At 46.7% G+C, this 21,137-nt stretch overlaps 1 protein-coding gene across 1 annotated transcript in view; it reads right to left on the bottom strand.

Moving 5' to 3' along the window:
- Window positions 1-672: 672 nt before the first annotated feature.
- GSH2 (glutathione synthetase 2) overlaps window positions 673-21,137 on the bottom strand; it is a 79,063-nt gene continuing 58,598 nt past the window's right edge. The window contains exons 11-13 of the mRNA XM_087381232.1: window positions 20,799-20,947; window positions 1,793-1,988; window positions 673-1,682 (exon numbers count right to left, since the gene is read on the bottom strand). Coding sequence (XP_087237358.1) covers window positions 1,544-1,682; window positions 1,793-1,988; window positions 20,799-20,947 — 484 coding nt within the window. The 3' untranslated portion in view covers window positions 673-1,543. The remainder of the gene's footprint in view (window positions 1,683-1,792; window positions 1,989-20,798; window positions 20,948-21,137) is intronic.

Below are 21,137 nucleotides of genomic sequence, written 5' to 3'. Positions count from 1 at the left end.
TTGTTGCGTGCTTAGAGGCTCCACCGACCATTTGGTCTTTCAAAGACTTTAATGAACTTTCTTTCTTTCTTACTTTCTTGCTTTCAAATATAATTGTGTGTGAGCGCATAAATGGTCCAAGTGTGTGGAAATCCCAAACAAACCGCTTCATTAAAAAGCTTTGCTAAGATCGGGGCTAGGAGGTTAATCCCATATGCAATGAACTCAGTGCATAGTCCCTCATGATCCTTCGCTCGGCCATTATGAAGTTTCATTACAGCATCCTTTACCCCTAATCTAGTGAAGAGGGTGCAAGATGTGGGACGAGGCATGTGTGAGGCTAGGGACTGGCTGATTTGGGATGTCATAAAGTGTGCGTGCATAATCAAACCAGATCTGGGTGTCAGTGAGTGGCGGAGTGCTTGTGCATAGTGGTTGTGTCCATGCAAGCACATGCAAAAACATTGTGGTAGTTTAATAATACATATCATGTTATGTGAGACAAAATAAATATGAATCAATTGCGTAATGCACATAAGCCATCCAGAAAAAACGATGGAGGTACAAGGTACTTTTAAACAATATTCCATGTGTTATACCATCTATTGTGAAAGAATGACACACGGAAAACCCCCATGATAAGAATTGGAGATGTGGAATTTAAGTTTAGCACAAATCAAAGGTAGGATTTAAAGACCCTTTCTTTTGGTGGAATGACCTGGCATTTTCAGCCAAAGTCCTAGTACTTACCTAGTTTTTCATCTGTTGAGACTCTTTGAGTGGTATTTCACCACTGGATTTTCATGCTTTGCATGATCTTGAGTTTTTTCTCTCGAAGTCGATTTCACGCCCAATGTTGCAAAATTCACACATTTTGCCCCAGCAAACTAGGCATCTCACATGTTTAGGCAAAGATACTCTGTTATCAGAATCTAGCAAAACTCATGTGGAGACTTTATAGCCCCATAGGCCCACTTGGGAAGCCCAATAGCCATGGAATGACATATACATAAAGGTCTGTCTGTTATAAACAATTAAATGTCATCTCAAACTTTGTGCCATGAAGGGCTGTAAACAGATGTATATACCTAGATGAATCCAGGAACATTCCCAAACTCATCCTCTAAAAACAAAACATAGTGCAGTTTCAATTTTAAACTCCATCAAGTCACATACCATATTGTCTAACCTGCTATGTCTACTCACCTGTTACCCTTTGTGAATTCATTTACATAATTCTCAGATCTAATTTTACCTTTTAACAGCACAAAACATGAAACCACTCCTTACCTTGTATTCTTGGTCACCCAACAAATGACACTGGATCTAGCATATCCTAATTGATGCCACTTGAGCAGGCCTCCAGTGTATTCCCCAAGTCACAGCCAGCCATAAGATGGTTGGAAAAAAGACGAAATTGACATCAGCCAACAGTTATCTTCCCAGACTTCACAACGAACCAACAATGAGGTGGACTCATCATTTTCCTTCCACATGTGCTGTCTCTTGAGTACGTCTTGTAGCCTTGCTGCTGCTTTTAACCATAAAAAGCTGAACACAAAGGCTATTTCAAAGACCCTTCAAGAAGGTACACACTATCCAAAACAGCAAACCCCGCTGCAACACCACCTTCATTGGTAGTAGATGCTTTTGTTCTCAAAAGATAGCCAGTGTGCTCGTTCAAGATCACCTTATCATTGTTTCTGCACAGAACAATTTCCCTTAAGACTTATTATTTCAAACCGCACAAATCGGAAAAGAGAACCAATTTCTCCACGCTAGGAAAATGCAAGCTTCATGCAACGTAACTCACCGTAAGTAGGCAGAAAATGTCCCAAATTCAGATACTGCCTCTTGAGCACTCATCCTTCCCGTGCGCACAAAATATGTAGTATGAACTGGAGGAAATATCCTCTGCATTAAGATGTATGCAGCGAGGGACTGGTGGTTAGCTTTCTGTTTTAGCTCTATCAGTTTATTCCTGACATCTTCATCAAACATGTTATTCCCTGCCAAAAGAAGAAACGTTAGTAGAACTAGGATGACCACCTTCATCGAACACTTATTTCCTGCCAAAAGAAGAAACGTTAGTAGAACTAGGATGACCACCTTCACAAACTATCATGTTGCTCTATGCCTGCTCCCCAAAAAAACCCACACATAAAGACAAAAGAAGAATCAAAAGAATATACAACATGCAGCTCACAGCAAAGGGAAATGGCTTCCGACAGAGGAGCAGTGAATTTTGGTAACACTACATAGCATAAACTTTACAAAACCAATGCGACTTAACCATCTGGGCCATCACATTAGTGGATCGTCATCTGTATTAGATTTCAAAATCAAAATTCTGCATAAGTTCAGACCATCTCGTCTAAGGAAAGTCGAACGGTTAAGTACAGAAGATGATCTATTTTTGGCCCAGTGTGAGACTTCTCATTGATGTAAGGCATGCATCAGAAAAGAAAACAAAACTATCTTAAATACAAAGGATCTGCAAGAGCATAGATGGTAAAGGATATGGCGTATTTGCATGTTGTACAAGGATGGATTACAAAGGCTTTCAAAAAGGTAAAGAGAACAACCAGATTATGTGGCTCAAAAATAAAACAGTGTCAAGAAATGCTTTGTCAGCATGCTACTTTGTCCAGTTTCAATCTCCTAGCTCAACAGATATGAGATTTCCAGATTTCCCCGCGGAAATGATGCTGCACAGTCCTAAAGAAATATTTTGTGCAAAAAAAGTTCTTAGCAAGATCTATAAAACTGGAGCAATGGAGTGGCGAAAAGCCTCACATGAGAATAAAGAAACAGCAGCGATGGGGAGACATTAACTTTGCTTCAAGCATGCATGCTGCAGCAAGAGGAATAAGTCAAGTACAAAGACTAGTATGTATAGGAGTATCTCATCACCCAAAATCAGTACACCCCCCCCCCCCCCCCAAATAATAATAATAATAATAAAACGAGCAAACAAAAACAACTTTTTATGTATTCATATATCCATATGCATGCATTTGCCCACATGTTCATGTGTGTGCACGTGATAAAACAGCATACTTGCAACCCTCATGGTGGTAGCAATAGTCTTGTGGATTACACCATACTCATGCTAGGAGCCCACCACTAACACATCTCCTTGCACATAGCCCTTCCCTGGCCGATTACCGCCTCCACCTACTCCATCTATATACATGATGAGTTATGTGATAAGTTATTGCTACGAGCATTGTATCGATGTCGAGGGCAGGATTCAGTACATATCACTTGTTGTCTGTGCACGGACGTAAAAAGTTATTGCACTGACGTGATAGGTTATTGCTACTAGCATTATATCAATGCAAACGGCCAAACTCGGGCAAGCCGAAGTCCATGAATTTAACTTGGTAAGCATTTGTGAAAGAAAGAAAGAAAGTTTATTAAAGGCTTCAGAAGACCGATGGGTCTATGAGACTGTCAAAATCCTAATACAAGAACCTGTGGTAGTGGAGCTACTAAACGAGCATCCATACCAATGGAAAATGCAAAAATGCAGAATGGCAGTACTAAGTCCTAAATACAACATAGTCATGTCCATGGTCGACTATATATCAATCTCAGCATCATCATCATCAGCAGCAGCAAGATATCAAGATGGATGAGGCAGTGGAGGCATGAAGTCGGCAATAGAGTGATGTTGGCCACTCAGAGGTGCGGTCCTGGCACATCTCCTGTTCGTAGCTCTGCGTCTGCCCAGGGCTATTGTGACCCCCGTCGGTCGGGCCGGCTCCGACTCGAAACAAGGAGGGGATGTCCCCAAGTGTGATCTATGTGTCGACCCTCTATCTGAGCTATCGGGTCACAGGCTCCGAATCATGGTCATGTCAAGGCCTCATCTCGTGGAGGTCCATGTGATCTAGCTGAAAGAACTCCGTGATAGAGCTCTGAGAGGGATCAACCGAGGAAGAAGTCTGCTCTTGTCTCCGTGCTCAGAGTATCCTCTCACGGTGTCTAAGTGCCTCATGAATGAAACCTGCCAAACACCGTTGGTCCAGGTAGGAGAGGAAATGGGCCAAAATCCCATAGCTATCCCTGAAGAGGCAGTGGAAACGCCCTCGGATCTCATAGTAAACAGGACACCTGAAGATGAAAAGCTCCTCTGTCTCAACCCCCTGCATGTCACACAGTGTGCATATGCGCGTCTCCCTGGGTAGTCGCTCTGCTCTACCGCTCTCAATGCGAAGTCTGTGTGAAGAGACCCAGAACTCCCCAAGAGAGACCCTTAGTAAGTGGGGTAGGTGGATCTACGTGTATCCTGGTGGGTCAATGAAACCCTCCGCTGTGATATGTAAGAAGTGATCTCTATAGAAGCTAAGCTTCACTGGGAGTTCACTCGGTCCCAACCAAGTTCGAAATGTGTGTAGCTATGGTAGATCCTCATGAATAACCTGGTTGACCTCGTGTAATAGAAGGGGAGAGAACGGAGCATCCATGTTGTATTGGAAGGGAGGTAGTCTATCCATGTGAAGCCCCAGTCGCTCAAACCATCTTTCTGTGCGTGCATACCAGCACCTCTGGTCCCCTCCTGCTGCAATTGCCATAGAAGAGGACAGAGATATCCATGGTAGCCTGCTACGCCCAAAGGTGTAATCCCCATATTCCCTGACTTGATACAGATACATGATGACCTGAAATGCAGCATCTAGCTGTAAAGGGGGTGACCCAAACTCAACCTGAATAATCTAGTGAGGAACGGATGGCTTACCACGAATCATTCGTGATAACATGAGAACTTGTAGCCGCTCCACACGGGTCCACTCTGTATCCGACAAGTCTGCTGGCCCCCAACATGGGCTGTTGTGCATCCCCGCTGGGCGAACCAAGGAGTCAAAAAGCAACCCCTTGGTATGTGGATCCTAAAGTGCAAGCGGAAGCAATGCCTCTCTAGTCTGGCCAATGAAGTATACCCTCTGCTCAAGCGTGCCTGCATCGCAGGTCTCATAGTGAAGCTCCGGAAAAGATAACCCCAAGATAAGTGTATGATGAAACTATCTCAACAGGTGACCCCTCAAATGTGAACTGCTCATGACGCATGATGGCTCGAGATGTATTGAAGATCATGACCTTGGGGCCCCTTTTTGGCCCTAAACCTTTCAGTTGCCCCCTGGGCCCTTGCTTACAACAATACTGTGCATATTTCCATTGGGAAAGCTCCTTTTGAAATAGTGGAAGGAGGCAAGAAAGTTCCACCTATCTTGCATACAAAAGATAAGATTTTTGAAGCTGATAGGTATGTTGAAAGCATGGATGTGGCATATAAGAAGGTGAAGCAAGCTCTCTAGAAGACTCAGGCGAAGCAAAAGAAGGCAGTTGATCGTCACCGTCGTAAATTGATATTTAATGAAGGTGATTGGGTTCTTTTGCATTTTGAAAAGGCAAGGCTGAAAAAGAAAAGGGGCAAAGACCGGTTGTTTCCCAAACTCAGCATGAGATATAATGGGCCTTTTCATATTTCAGAGAAGCTAGGTGATGTACCTTACAGGTTGAAGCTACCAAATCACTGGAGGATTCAAAATGCTTTCCATGTGAGTCTCTTTAAACCTTTCAACGGTGATGTGCCAGAGGATATGCCAGATGAGATCCAACCAGAGGTTGAGGAATTGGATGAGATCCTAGTTTCAGAGCAGATTTTGGCACACAAGGAAGATTAGAGATAGAGTTTCCCGCCGCTACTGAAATTCATAAATTATTCTCCATTACATGCAAAGTGGTTGGAAGAGGGTGATCTAGCAGATACACCTCAGTTATTACAGCTCTATCTAGATGCGTTTCAGCTTGAGCCGACCTTGGTTGTGGCTCCTTCAGGCTCACCAGAGCATAGGTCTAGAGCATTGCCTGATGCTCAAGAGAGGGGTAGTACCTCTGTCTCTATGTTATAGACAAGCCCAGATATCTAGAGGTCGCTTGGTGATATTGTTTCTTTCACCCGAGGTATTGCCTGCTGACTGTATATCTGCCTTGGGACTTCTGTGATCAGTGTACTAGTCACTATGAGTGGGATTTTGCAGTTTATATGGATTGTTAGCCTAGGTTCTGAACAATCATATATGCTGTCTTCAATGGTAATACATGCTGGTATGATGGTATATTCACATGTATTTCAGTTATTGCATATCCTTGTAACATTCAAATGCAATCGAGGACGCTTGCTAGATTTCAAGAGAGGGGTATGTCACAAGGGCGAGAGTTTTGATGCTCACATGTGGCCTCAATCCCGGAATCAAATGGCAGAGGTCACAGGATGTGGGTGTGCAAGTTTCTCCTAGGCAATTGTGCCTTGGGGGCAACTAAAAGGTTTAGGGCCAAAAAGGGGCACAAAAACCTTAGGCTTCAAGTTGGTCCCCACTAGGGGGGGCCTAGGGGCAAATGAAGCCCTTGGGGCAACCCAAGGCATGGGCTGCCACGTGGCAAGCCCATGCAGCCCCCTTTTGGAAAGGAAGGCCTTGGCAGACACTCGACAGGGAAGGATGGCGCAAAGGCTGATTACGTAGAAGGGAGTCCTCATGGAGGTAGGTGCCGACGGAAAAGAGAAGGGAGCTGGTAGTTCCGCACGGAGCATTAATGGCAGCTGCTAATTAGTACGGGCTGTATGGACAGTCCATACGGGATCATTGCAGGCGCCTGTACGGAACGGAATGTTACAAACGGAAGTAAGGGCTTCTTTTGCGAGATTGACGTATGGCCACCGTGCGTGATGCTTACAGCCTTTGTACGGGGCAACATACTAGCGTTGTACAGGCAGCAAACTAGTGGTGTACGGACAGCTTACGAGTTGGCTGTACGGGCAGCTGTACATTGCCAGAGATTGCCCAAGGAAAAAGAAAAGACCAAAAAGATCCACGGATGATCCAAGGAATTCATTTTCAGTTCTGGCAAACTTCGTTGAGTTTGAGGCAGAGGAGGAGTTTGTACCCTCTACGCTCGGGGAGCACATCTTTCAGACATCCGTAGACAAAGTTTCCCCCTCAACAGGTGTGGGTGTACTTTCCCCAGTTGACTTCCCTCCTCTTGATAGGAGGAACTTTTCGCAGGAGAGGGCTTTCTTCACAACCAAGTCGGGTAGGATATTCCATCTGGCCTCCTCTCGTAGATGAGGATTGTTAGTAGGAATGTTCAGGGCCTCCGGGGTATACCTCACCGCCGCCACATGCAACAGATTCGTAACCAACTTCATCCAGGTGTTACTGGGGATCCCATGGACATTCTGATGATTCAGGAACACAAATTGGATGTCAAAGATTGTGCCAAGTCGGGTAAGCTTCTTTCAGGCCATACTTTTTGGTCACCCGCCTTGGGCAACAGGTGAGGTACTTGCATTTCTGTTTCTTCTTCTATACTCCCTTTGGTGATTCGACACGGGATCATAGTCCCTTCCAGAGCTCAGTGGATTTTACTTTTGATTGGTGGGCATAAGGTTGGTCCTTTAAACCTGCATGCACCCAATTCTACAGGGGATCGTGTTCTTTTGTGGAAGGAATTGCTCTCTTGGTCACATATTGCAGATGCTTGGATTATAGGGGGTGATTTCAACATGGTTGAAATGCCCTCAGACAAAAGGGGTGGTAGAGAAGGTGGCATTCACTCCCTAGAGAGAGCAGCGTGGGACGCCTTCCTTTTTCAATACAGTGGCAGGGATGCTTGGCACGATGATGCTTTTCACGCTCAGCCACATTCTCTCCTGTTTTCTTGGTCGAACAGGAGATTGCAGATGCCTATGCATTCACGGATTGACAAATTTTATGTGGATGATTGGGCTCTTGACAGAGGTGGTACTGTTAGTATTGCAGCTGGGGTGTCCACTTCGGATCATTTTCCAGTGGTTTTGATGGTCTCACATCCCCATGTGAGGCGCCTCTCTGCCAGTGTTAGGATTCCAAATTCTTTTTATGAAGAGGAGGGCCTTACAGAGACAGTGTTGAGGACCTAGGTATCTCATTTGCAGGATGGGTAGCTTTCTCCTTCACACTAAGTTGCAGCCTTCTCTGATATTAGTGACTTTTATCTTTCAGTTGCTCGTATCAAGAGGAGTGAGATCCACAGGCGTGAGATAGGTATCCCCCAGCAGTTGGCTACCCTCCAGAGGGAGGAGCAGAAGAGGCCTATAGATGCTTGGATTCAGGAGCACCTTGCTGCAGCAAGGGCTCAGCAGCAGTCACTCTTAGATCAGAGAGCAGAGTATTCCTTTCATGCAAGAGAGTCATTTTGGACTCAAAACGTGAGAGCATTTCTTCTCTACTCTTGGCCCCAGACATAGTAGGGAAACCGTCTCACAGCTTGTTGACTCAGGCGGAGTTCTTCAGACACATCCAAATGCCATCTTGCAGGTTGCCACCGATTTCTATGCCTCCCTTCTTACAACAAATCCTAACACTCGGGCCACAAACGATGCTAGAGTGGTTATTTGGCCGCACTTACCAGGGCTGGTGATAGGGGATCTGACTGTTTCACTTAATGCACTCTTCACCAACGTAGAGTTCAGGACTTCTCTCTCTGCCCTTCACAAGGGCAAGTGTCTTGGTTCAGATGGACTTACCCCCTTATTTTTTATTACTTTTTGGGATCAAATTGGGGATCACATTACTTCAGCCCCGCAGGGTGTATGGGACTCCGGTGAGATGCCAGACTCACTTATGGAGGGTCTCATTCATTTGATTCTAAAAGGGGGTTGCAGGATTTTAGTGTCTCAATGGAGACCGATTACCTTGCTAGGTACCTTGTATAAAATTCTAGCTAAAGCTATCAGCCTTCGTCTACAGCCCTTTCTACCATATCTTATTCATGATATGCATATAGGATTTGTGCATGGCAGGAGCATCTTTGATAACATCTTCTCATTTTGGAAGGCTTCGGATTGCGCCATGCATAATGACTACAGGCTGGCCATTCTACTCTTGGACTTTGAGAAAGCTTATGACAGGGTAGACTGGGGCTTTCTGGAGGCCACACTTACTCATTTTGGCTTCTCAAACACATGGATCAGAGGGGTGTCAGCCCTCTACAGATCAGCCCACAGCCAGGTTCTTATTGGTGGAGTCAGGGGGGACAGGTTTGAGATTACCTGATCAGTCCGTCAGGGATGCCCCTTCGCTCCCTTTTTATTCCTTTTTGTGGCTAAGGCTATGAGCTATTACATTAGAGCTCAAGCTGGGATTGTAGACAGTGAGTTGGCAGATGATACGGCTGTTTTTTTGGATGCCACTCCACAGACACTGAATTCACACTCAGGACGGCATTTCATTGGATTTGTTTTGCATTGCGGCAGGTGCACACCTAAATTGGAACAACTCCAATGGTTTTTGGATCAGTGATGAGGACACTCTAGTCTGGGGGTAATCCTGTGATGTCCCCTTCTGAAGTACAGCATCCATCTAACCATGAGACCCCAGAGACCTCAATGGAATCCACCCTCGTGTTAGTGTCAACAGCCACGCACCTAGAAGGTACCAAGCGCTCCATGCTGTCCTTCACCTTCACAAAGGCATCTGACTCCTCGTCGACCCACATCTCTATGTCAGACATCCTCACTCTGATTTCTTGGTCAACATATCTGACCTCGGTAACACTCGGTGATGTCACCAAGAACAACTCTTTGATTACCACATTTTCTTTGGCCTCTCCCTCTGAATCTGAGTCGGACTCCTTTTTGTTTTTCCGATCCGCCTTTTTCTTTGCAGTCCTTTGCAAAATGTCCTGGCGTATCACAGCACTTCTTCTTCTGCTTCCTCTTCTATTCTCCTCATCGTCAGAGTCGTCTTTCTTAGACTTACCACCGTTAGGCTTGTCCTTTCCTTTGCCAGCGTGATCCTTCGCCAACATCGCCTTGTCATCTTTGTCCTCATTGTAGAGCTTCTCCCGAGCTTCGTCCTATAGCAGTAATCGACCCAACTCCTCAAAAGTCAGAGGTTTGGTCCTCTGTCTTGCTGTCACGGTCGTAACAAAGCTCTTGAAACTCCGAGGTAGTCTCCTCAGTACCATCAAGGCCAAATGGCATGAGTCTGTCTTCTGACCAACTGCTGCCAGCTAATCCCTCACCACCTTGACCTTCGTCAAGTGGCTATGTACCGTATCTCCTTCTTCCATATCAAGATTATAGAGTTGATGTTGAAGAAGCAAAATCCGGGAGGTGTTGTCTGTCTCGTATAGATCCTTCAAAGTAACCCACGCCTCTACTGACGTCTCGGCCATCTGGATATGTGGAAGAACAGAGTCCGTCATAGTCCCTATGATTAATGCCAAGGCATGGGCATCTCTGTCTTCCCAAGCTTCTCGAGCTCCTCTCTGTCTACTGCCATGACTATCTCCCCTTGCCTATCCACCATGTCCTCCGGCTTCGCCTCCACTCCCGTGGTTAGCTTCCATAGCTTCCGAGCCACTAAATGACTCCGGATCAGAACCAACCGACCAGCCAGCCCTAATTATGCCGACTGGCTGGTCTGTAGCAGCCCTAACCAACCGACCAGTTGGTTGGCTGGTTGGCTGCCTATCCAGCCCTATTTAGGGCCCTTTGCTGGTCCTTTGTTCCATGCAGGGCCCAGCCCCTTTGGACTGCTTACCCCGCCCCTTTCTATGGGCATACCTTGCCCTAGGTCTCCCTCCCCCATGCTCACCTCATTTGGGGGCTTACAGATGGGGAGGTGACCTTTCCAACAGTTCCACCCAGCTCTCGTGAAGAAAAAGACAGGTAGCCAATCATGTGGAATGACTCGATTTTGGATGATCATGGCAGGCCACTTGGAGTGTCACATTATATGCAGTGGTCTAGATGGGAGAAGGGACCTGCCTCTACTCTAGGCGCTTGGCAGGCCTTTATGAGACTTCCAGAGGATCAGAGACTTTTAGCAATTGGCCACCTCACAGGCAGTGCACTCAGGATAACATTCCGCCAGAGTGGATTAACACAGATGACATGCCACTTACAGAGTCCACTTGGTGGGGAGCATTTTCAGGGACGGGCATTCCGTTACAGAGCATTGCATTGCAGGATGCACATTAGGATACCCTTGTCTTTGATGTTCAGTCGGGAGGCAGCAAGTCTTCTAATGATATTTCTTACGAGGTTGCATTTCAGCCTGTCAGGATTGCAGGATTCATGAAGTGGGAGAGGAACTCACAGTGGTATCTTGACCCTGATCCTATTCTCCTTGTGCTAGGGCCTTGGAGACTCTGGCTGTATGGTGGTTCCTCCCCTATTAGGTTCTTGCAGTGGGAGCCAGGGATGTGGGAATGGATTGATGAGGGGCACCGAGAGAAGAGCTTCCCCTTCTTTCGCTACACAATTAGAAATCCTCTGAGGTTTCAGCTCAGCAGTAGAGGTTGGAGGCCCTCCAGAGCGCCACATTGGGATAGCTTTCAGATTTATGCAGTTGTGCGGAAGAACTTTTGGCATAGGCTTTGGAAATCCCTCAGGAATAGAAAGATCACTCTTTTCTTTTGGCTTTCTATTCATGGAGGGACTGCAATGAACTTATGGAGATCCAAGTTCGGGGCTGACCCTACTTGTCCTCATTTGTCACATAGCAATTGAGTCAGTACAGCATTGCCTTTGGGAGTGCAGACAGGTAAGGACGATCTGGAAAGGTGTTGCTAGGATTTTCAGCGTCTTTCATACAGCACCTTTCTATATGACCTGGGGTTCAGTGGCTTGATTATCTCTTACTGGCCCACAGGTGTTTTTCGAGGGACATGATCCAGATCTAGCTTTCATTGTACGGCGACACTTAGTGGAGTCTTATTCCCTCCAGGATGTTCCCCTCACTCCTTTCAGAGCTGTTCATGCCTCAGTAGACACATCTTGGGAGATTTTGGCTAGAATTGCAGCTTGGCATATTTGGAGAGCCAGGTGTACAGAGGCGATGGAGGGTATCCAAGTTCACCCTTCCCAGACTATGGCTAGTATTTGGACCGACACAGTACACACTCTGATGGCCATTTGGGCGAGCATGCAGGGATCCTCCAGAGCAGCCACTGCCCGGAGAGTTACTTTTTTCAGAGTTTGGAGAGGATCTCCTTTCTTCCGCGTTTTTTCCTCATGCATTGCATGATGTACTCCCGCATTTGAGCTTGCTCTCGCGGTTTTCATTCATACATAATGAAGCAATTTTCTTGCCAAAAAAAAAAGAGGACCCCCAAACCGACCCAAATAGACCTCAATCAGCGCAGGATAGTCGTGTGGGATTTCAAGCAAGCTTGAAGCGGCCACACCGGATGAAATAATTTGTATTATTTTTTGTATTTTGGGCCATCATGCCCCGGATTAGTGGCTGAACCATACAACCAAGAGCCACACCCACCCATACTTCATTGCGCATCAAGCCAACTCCCGTCTTCACCTGAAAGGAGTAGGGGTTTTGTAGGTGAATGCTTTAGGCCCAGTAAAGCTTGATTCAGTTAATTCCATTTTTCATCTCCCACATCATGGTTTCAGAATGAGGCAGCTCAGCTACAAGGCGACCCAGTAAGAGACGCCCTGTTGCACCTGATGAAGATCTAGATGAAGAATTCATAAAGAAAAGAATCAAGAAGTTCCAGCCCTTAAGAAAGATACCTCAATTTCAGCACCTGTTTGAGGAGATGATGTCTCAGCACGTTCCACCTTCCCACAGAGAAGGAATTGATCGAATATCTCCCTCAATTTCCAAAAAATCTCCTAGGAAGCATTGTGCCTTAAGAAAGTGTTCCCGAAGTTCTCCTTCAGTTCAAAGGTATTCAGATTTGAGGAAAAGAGGAAGGACTCCAAAGTCTCATGGAAGACGAAGCAGAAAGCACCGACGGAGATCTCCCAGCTCTAGCTCATCTTCTTCCAGTTCCTCTTCTTCTTCTTCTTCTTCTTCATCCCAAGAGCATTCATCTCCTGGGCGCAAAAGGAGGAAGAACAGATCAAGAAAAAAGGATTTCAAATGAGGCAAGTCCGTCAAATTTTCTACTTTCGATGGAAAGTACGGGGCAAGTGAGAAAACTCTGGACTTCATCCGACAGTACGACATAGCTTTCCTAACAGGAAATTATCATGAGAAGTCAAAATTGAAGATTGTAAATCTCCATCTTACAAGCAATGCTAGAGCATGGTGGGGAGCTCTTTTAGTGGCAGATGAAGCACCCAAGAAGTGGAAGAGTTTCAAGAAGCAATTTTTCGAGCAATTTTTGCCAAAGAATTTTTATGATGATGTTCATACAACTTGGGAGACTATCCATGACAGCTACGCATACGGGCGAGACTTACAATCCGAAGTTCTTTTCAGCACACCTCAAGATTACTCCCTTCAAGGAAATTTCAGAGAAGACAAAGATGCGGAAGTAAGTATTTGCACCCAAAAAGCTATGAGATTTGGCACACGCAGCCCTTGTGGTTGAGGAAATGAAAGAAAGATTTGCTACGGGAAACGGCTGCCTCAAAATGTAAAGATGGAGACACGTTCAAAAGGAACATGACCCCGGCTATTCACAGACAAAGACAACTCCAGTTCCAGAAGCGGAGGGGTCCATTGAAGCCCTACAAAGAGAAGCCAACGTTTTCACCAGAGCAAATAGAGGCCTTCCGAAAGGAGGGAAAGTGTTTCCATTGTGGAAAAGAAGGGCATTTGGCTGCCCCGTGCCCCGAAAAGCCTCCAGGTTGGAGGGAGCAGAAAACGCCAAAAGAACCGTCAAAGACTTTGGCGGGAGGAATCCCTAATATGTTGGGAAGAGCTACTGATCCAAAATCTTGAGAACTTTGCCTTTCATGGGGTAAAGTAAGAGACCAGAATGCTTTGATCTTATTCGATCCAGGAGCTACACATAATTTCATAGCATAAGACCTAGCTTTGAGGCTAGGAATCAAGACTGAAGAGTTGGGACCAGCTCTAGATGCAGAACATGTTTTTGAAGGAAAACCAGTTAAAGTTACTCCATTGATTGGAAAACTCAGACTTCATATTCAAGACTATGTGGACCATGAGGAGCTCTATGTTTCACCCCTCAAATATCATGATGTCATTTTGGGTATGCCATGATTCCACAGAAAGGAAGTAACTTTGGACACCAAGGCAAGAACACTCAGTTTCATGCACAAGAACAAAAAGCATAAAATTTTGGCCAAAGGAAGAGGCAAGACAATCCCAATTGTATCTAATGTTTCTATTGCTAAGTCAATAAAATCAGCTATTTCTGCGTACTTGGTTTTCGTACGAGAGAGAGAGGGTGAACCCCAAGTAGAAGAGAACCGGAAGATCACGTCATAGAGCTTCTTCCAAGAAGTGAGCCTCCGAATCGGCCATGTTATCACATGAGTGCAGCGCAAACCAAAGAAATCATGACACAGGTACATGATCTACTTTCTAAGGGACTCATCAAACCCAGTTTCTCACCCCTCCGTTCACCAGTGCTCCTATTTCAAAAAAAAGATGGCTCTTATCGTATGTGTGTGGATTATAGAGCTCTTTTTTTTGCAAAGAAAGGATTCTTCTATTAATGCTTGAAAGACTTCAAACAAAACAGCAGCCCCGAAGGTGCTGAGTATGGAAAAAACCACGAAAAGGCTGAAAGAAAAACCAACCTGTTCCAGAGAAACCCAGTTCACTGCCCAGGGGATCTCTAGTACCGGGGCTAACAGCCAAGTGGGGGACTATACAACCAGCGAATCCCTCGCAAATTGAAGATGTAGAAGACTCCTACAGGCCAAACCTTGCAGAAATGAGCACGCCTCTCAATAGTCGCTCTAGAGCTTGGAGTCCCATGCTCCCAAGTGGAGCGTAGAGTGTAGATGATATCCTGCCAGATGGCGACCATGGTAGCCGAGGGTGGAACCAGGAATGCTCACCCATCATTAGATTGCAACGAGCCACCCCGATGTTCCATGCAATGATACTGGCTACCACCTTCCAAACGCTATCAGAAGGGACCGCCTCATGGAGCGCTATCCTCTGAATACTGTGACCCTGTATCCGGTAGGCTGGGGAGATCTCATCAATCTGGAACGCGTGTTCTCCCTCCGTCAACCAGGCCACCATCCCCCAAGTGTAGTCCCTCTGAAGACTCTGCATACGTGTCATGATCCTGAGGGCTCCCATCCAGATCCTCACTACTCTGTGACAGCTCCAAAGGCAATGCAAAATCCGTTTCTAGGAAATTGCCAGAGAAACAATCGCACTGCCCCTCCACTCACATTTGCTCCAACCACGGTCCGATGGGAAGGCCTCCGTGGGCGGCCAGTCCACAACAGAAGTAGGATATCTTCCTCAGCTGCAAACTGGACCATAACCGCGTCCAGATGCTGGAACGGAGATCCCGAGGCACTCTCTAGGTCACCCAATGCCGCTCCCTCAAGGGGGCCCACCTCGAAGAGTCCATCTGAAGCCTCCTGCCAATCCGTGTGGTGTAGGAAGAGAAGGGCATCTCATCCATCTGCTCTGCAAGGGCACCCCTGGAGGGCCAGAACCACTCTCTCGGGTCCCACTAGACCTCCCACAAGGGTCTACCCTCCCACTGCCAGAGGCACCATCTTGGGGCATCCTTCTCTAAGATACTCGGAGGGTCAATGTGCCACTCCGTCCCCAAATGTCCCCTATGTCTCCTCATAGCTTGTAAAGAAACCTATAGACTTTGTCCAGTTGATCCATGCACCCGAGGCCCCGCAATAAACTCGCTGTGGTGCCCTCAACATACAAGGCCGTGTCATCTGCAAACTCAAAATTGAGCAGTTCCTCCTCCTATCGGATTGGGAGCCTCAACCCTGTGAGGCCCGCCACCTGTGATCTCAAGTAGTAGCCCAAAGCCTCTGCCACGAACAAGAAGAGGAAGGGAGCGAGTGGGCAGCCCTGGTGGACCGAGCGCGAGAGAGGAAAGGCCTCGCCCGTGTGTCCTCCGATAAGCATCTGGCTAGAGCTCCCCGCATAAAGCGCTGAAACTCCTCTGACCCATCTGTCTGAGAAACCCAATCTCGGCATAGTGCCCTCCACGAAGGACCATTCCACCCTGTCTTCCCCAAACTCTAGGTTGTTGAAGTCCCCTCCAACAATCCAGGAATCTACATCCGGAAGATACTCTGTCAGCCTCCTCCAAAAGGCCGGGCGGTGTTTTCTGCACGCTGGGGCATACACGTTCAAGGTCCCAATCCTGGACTCTCCCATCCTGACTCCCATCCAAACTGTCCGTAAGCTCGCCCTGTTCATAGACCTCTGGAGCCAAAATCTGTGACACCGAGATGCAAACCTCTCCGCTTCGTCCTACTGCAGGGGACCACTCCTCCAAACCTCGCCCTGGGAGGAGGTGGTAACGCCGTCTAATGTCTGCTGCTGAGAACATATGCTCCTGGATCAAAAGGATGTCCACTGTCCGCCCTACCACTGCCCTCTACAACTCCTATTGGAGTATCAGGTACTACGGTTGACTAGGAGCACGGTCATGGAGCCCATGCCCGTTCCAACTCACTATGGTCCAACTCATGAGGACGGGGGTGCAGAGAACAAGGCTCTCCTGTGAGTGGGTGCATGTTCCAAAAAGACTACCTTATGTGACTTTGCTGGGGTTTTGGAGGGCGAATAGTCCGTGTTTGTGCGACAACGTACTAGGGTGGATACCGGCTCAATGCCGATCTTCCGTGCCCACTTCATCATGAAGGAGACTTTCACCCCGAACCACTCCGCACACTTCTGGAGGGGCCAGTAGTATGCATGATCCACCGTTGCCTCAAGTGGTAATCTAATAACTCCTACTGCCAAACCACACATCGGCTCCTCTCATGTGAAGCTCAACTGAAAATTCACCTCCGCACCATGGGTGTACCAAAGATCCAGTCCCCGTGCTCCCATCCACTCATCCATCATGCGTGAAATTTAGTCTCCCATAATAGCATCAAACACCTCTGGGGTCCACTTCTCCAACCCTGTGGAGGCAAATTGGAAGCTCCAAATGGGGTGTGTCTGAGAGCCCACTGTGCTAATCAAACCCCCCTTCCGTGGCTGCACGATCATAAGTGTTACCTCCAACGGTAAAGAATAGGAGTCCGGGATCTCCAGGTAATTCCACGGTCCCAACCTCCAAAAGTCCCACCGTAAGGGGCACCCAAGCTGGAGGTGGGGGACAGCTGACCTAGAGGACAAGCCATGTCCCTTTGGCGCCCTCCCTAAATGGGCCTAATGCTATGGTGAGGGAGCAGAAGGAGACATCGTCTTACCCTTGCCTGCTGGCAGCCATGTCGAAGCACGGGAGGGGAGGGTGACTGAGGAACCTGCTATGGAGGTGGAGAGGGGGTTCAGTTTAACCAACGCACCAGCCACTTTCAATCGCATGATGGACAAGATTTTTCAGACCATATAGACATTTCACAGGTACTTTCTTCGATGGCATCCTCGTCTTTTCAAAGACAGAAGAAGAACATAAGGAGCCTTGGCCATCGTGTTCTAGGAACTTTTTCTTTTTTGCAAAAAAGAGACTTCTATTAAGTAAGAACGAAACTCGCTAGAGCAAGCTCTGTGCAGAAATACAACATGCTAAGCATGTAATAAAAAACACCTCAGAAGAATGAGGTAGAAAGAAACCAAGGCTGAGGCTGAAAATGCCAACTCAACCCTGTAGAAGTCTCAACAAGGAAGGGAGAGTCTCTCCAATCCCTGAGAAAAGTAGCTCTCCTGGAGGAGGCTGCTCGAGAGGATCCCTGCACGGTCACCCATATGGCCATCAGAGTGTGTACCGTATCTGTCCAAGTACTGGCCAAGGTCTAAGAAGGGTGAACCTAAGAACCCTCCATAGCCTCAGTGCATCGGGCTCTCCAAATGTGCCATGCTGCAATGCTAGCTAAAACCTCCCATGGAGAGTCAACCGAGGAATGAGCAGCCCTGAAGAGAGTGTCCGGAACATCCTCTAAAGAGCATGACTCCACAAGGTGTCGTCGGATGCGAAGAGCCCAAGATGAGTCATGTCTCTCAAAGAAAACCTGGGGCCCTGAAAGAGTGAGCCAAGCCACTGATCCCCAGGTCTTTCCCCCCCGCAGTCCTTTTTCTGCGTCCATTTCTTGCCCAAGGCCTTCCTTTCCAAAAGGGGCTGCATGGGCTTGCCACGTGGCAGCCCATGGCTTGGGTTGACCCCAAGGGCCTTCATTTGCTCCTAGGCCCTCTAATGGGGTCTTTTAAAAAGCCCCACCAATGACCAACTTCAATCCTAAGGTTCTTTGGCCCCCTCTTGGACCTAGACCTCTCAATTTACCCCCAAGGCACACTTGATAGAGGTTCTAGCACATCAAGCAACCCATGACCTCGCTCTTTGTTTTCCCAGGGTCCTACCCACATACACCAACATGCAATGCACCAGAAATCACGCCCTCATGATACAAAAGGGATCCACTCTAACTGCATCTATTTAAGATTTGTCCCTCTCAACCACATGACCGAAGCTCTGCCCTATCTCATGGATGTGCTGTAAGGAAAGGATATGTTGGACTTGTCCCTGTACCCACTTGTCGAAAAAGCCAGTCGCCATGCATAGGTCAATAGTGCTCCATGTAAGAAGCTCATCTAAATGCTCTGGACTTTCGAACTGAATGCGATAGCATCCTTCCAAGGGGGGAAATTCCGATAATGCACGCAGTGGAGCCTGCCAAAGATGCCTTAAGATCTTTCTTCGAAAGACCCAGAGCAGGTTGATCGCCGATCAAGAGCACACGAATGAAGAAGCCTCCATGGAAGAAACAGTCTCTCGAATGGGTAAAAGGGCTGTGGGAGAAATAAGAATACCAAGAACCAACTTGGTGGGGTTGAGTGACTGCAACAAAGTCCTCGGGCTCGTACCAGCTGAGGATGTAGTTGAAGAAGAGGGGATGGCTGACGTGACAGGATCTGCAAGGTAAGTTGTCGTCACCAATGGAGGCATCTTTCAGCAGACCAAACTACTGCTCGACCTTCCTTCCCTAGAGACAGTTGAGACTACCTTCAGCTTGAAGGCAATATTGATCGCCACGGGGTATGCAGCAACAGAATTGCTATAAGGAAGAGTATTTAAGGAGATCTATCATCAAGTCAGGACCGAAAAATCAGCACTATCAGATTCGTTGGAGGCCATGCTTGCCTGGGCTTGGAGGTGCAAGAAGACACAGTCTGCGACCAACCTCAAGAAACATAACAGTATTTTCACCCTCGTTTGTGCAAGAAATTACATAGGCTGTGTAAATTTCAGGTTAGCTCACCTGAACATAAGTAGCCAAGTCCACACAATCTCTGCATTCCTCTATTCAAATCTGTTACAATTAGATCATTGATAATAGAATGTTGGCCCCAATTTGCTGTTTGTATGGAATAGCCATTGTTGCATAAAAGACGTACGTTAATTTTGGTCAAGTTTGTGACAACAGGTTAGCCTCGAACCAAGATCATGGCCTCTACTCATTAGCAAGCAGCATTCCTTCGGGGGGGCTTGATTTTGCCATCAAAGCCAGCCTGGTTCTCTAACATAGGACTGCCATCAAAGCCAGCCCACCGTCGTCAAAGGAGTGTAGGAAATGGTGACCAAGTTGAGAGAGGAAAGAAAAGAAAGAAAGAAAGAAATTTTATTAGAGTCTTCGGAAGACCGATGGGTCTATGAGACTGAAAGAAAACTGTCAAGTGTCGTGCTGCGATCGTCGGGTCGGGGCCTCTGTCACATCGGCGGCTAGAGACTGGACGATCAATGTCACTCAATGGGAAGAACTCTGTGATCCTGCTCTGAGAGGTGTCTAATGATGTGGCCAAGCCCCATCACCTGAGTAAGTACTCTCTATGTCGGACTCCCTCGTGTGATCTCTCCTTGTGGAGAATTTGTCCATACACTACATACGGGCTGCCTTCGCCGGCTACCTGGCGATGGGCTGAGCCTGAGCGACAATCTCCTGATCACCTCTGAGCACTGACCTTCGATGGAATAAGGAGGTTACAATCTTCCAGCGTTCAAAACAGCATGATCTCTCCTTGTGGAGAATCTGTTCATACACTTCCTACGCGCTGCCTTAGCGGGCGACCTTTTGAGCGATGGGCTGTTGAGCAATGACCTCCTACGCAGCAATCTCCTGAGCCACCTTCTGACCCATCAACATATGTTAATCAATAGTATAGGATGATTACCTTCCACAGATGTTAATCAATAGTACAGGGTTCTCTTCTTTAACTATTCACCTAATTTCTGAGTAAAGATGATCATGTTCCCATGTTGCCCTTCAAGGGCTTGAAGGACCTGATTATGACGTCGTTAACTTTGTTTTTTTCATGCCCATTACCCTCGGCAGCTTCAAATGATAAGTGATCGAAAGGATGGCCTTCATTAGTATGTAAACAGTGTGGGCAATGGAAATTTTTACATATGGAGCTTTAGCAGTCTGAAATTACTATTAATATGGGTGATAAAGCAGTCAATATTTAAAAATTTTAATTGTGGAGTTACAACAATCTCTGTAGAGTGATGAAATCTATGTATTTAGTTATCCTGTCACAAAACCTCCATTACAGAAAAAAACAGGATACAACCAAAGACGACAGAGAAAGACAATAACGATTAACCCGAGAAAACTTAGGACATACTAAATAAGGACATGAAATGAATCACAAGCCTCAGCCAATAAGCTTGATAAAGGTGCAACAGCATGCAAAAGTTTTGGAAGCGCATGATTGTCCCAAAAGACACAAGAAAGACCCTCACTGGGACTGAGACATCACATTCAACCATATCTTATAGGGTGCAGCCAACTAGCCAGATTAACATGGTAGACCAAACACAAGACTATATTTACCAAGCCACAAAACTGTAGTCAGCCTATAGAGATAAACAGGGTCTTAACAAATTACCCCCTCCTTCCCGCTGAGGCTTCAATACAAATGCATGTGGATTTGCAATCGCTTCATCAATCATTTTCATACCCATCTCATCATCCAATCCCCATAGTCCAGCAAAAGAACCTCGAAGTTTAGAAACCGCATCTGCATCCTCCATAAATCTGTTTTTATGAAAAATAAAGCAAGTCAGAAAGCTGCAGTGCAAATTGTCCCCATACAATATGCCGATGTAAATGCTAAAGACACCCATGATGGGAATCAGAATCATGAATGCATGTAAAATTATGATTCCTTATTGTTTTAATCCAACCCGACATTTCTGAAAGACAGTTACGAAACTTGGTAAGCCGA

This window comes from Dipteris shenzhenensis, chromosome 11 (genome assembly GCF_047967505.1).
Source record: "Dipteris shenzhenensis isolate YYH24624 ecotype China chromosome 11, Dip_SZ_1.0, whole genome shotgun sequence".
NCBI lineage: Eukaryota > Viridiplantae > Streptophyta > Polypodiopsida > Gleicheniales > Dipteridaceae > Dipteris > Dipteris shenzhenensis.
Note: the sequence above shows the minus strand (reverse complement) of the source record. Positions and strands in the feature narration are given on the sequence as shown.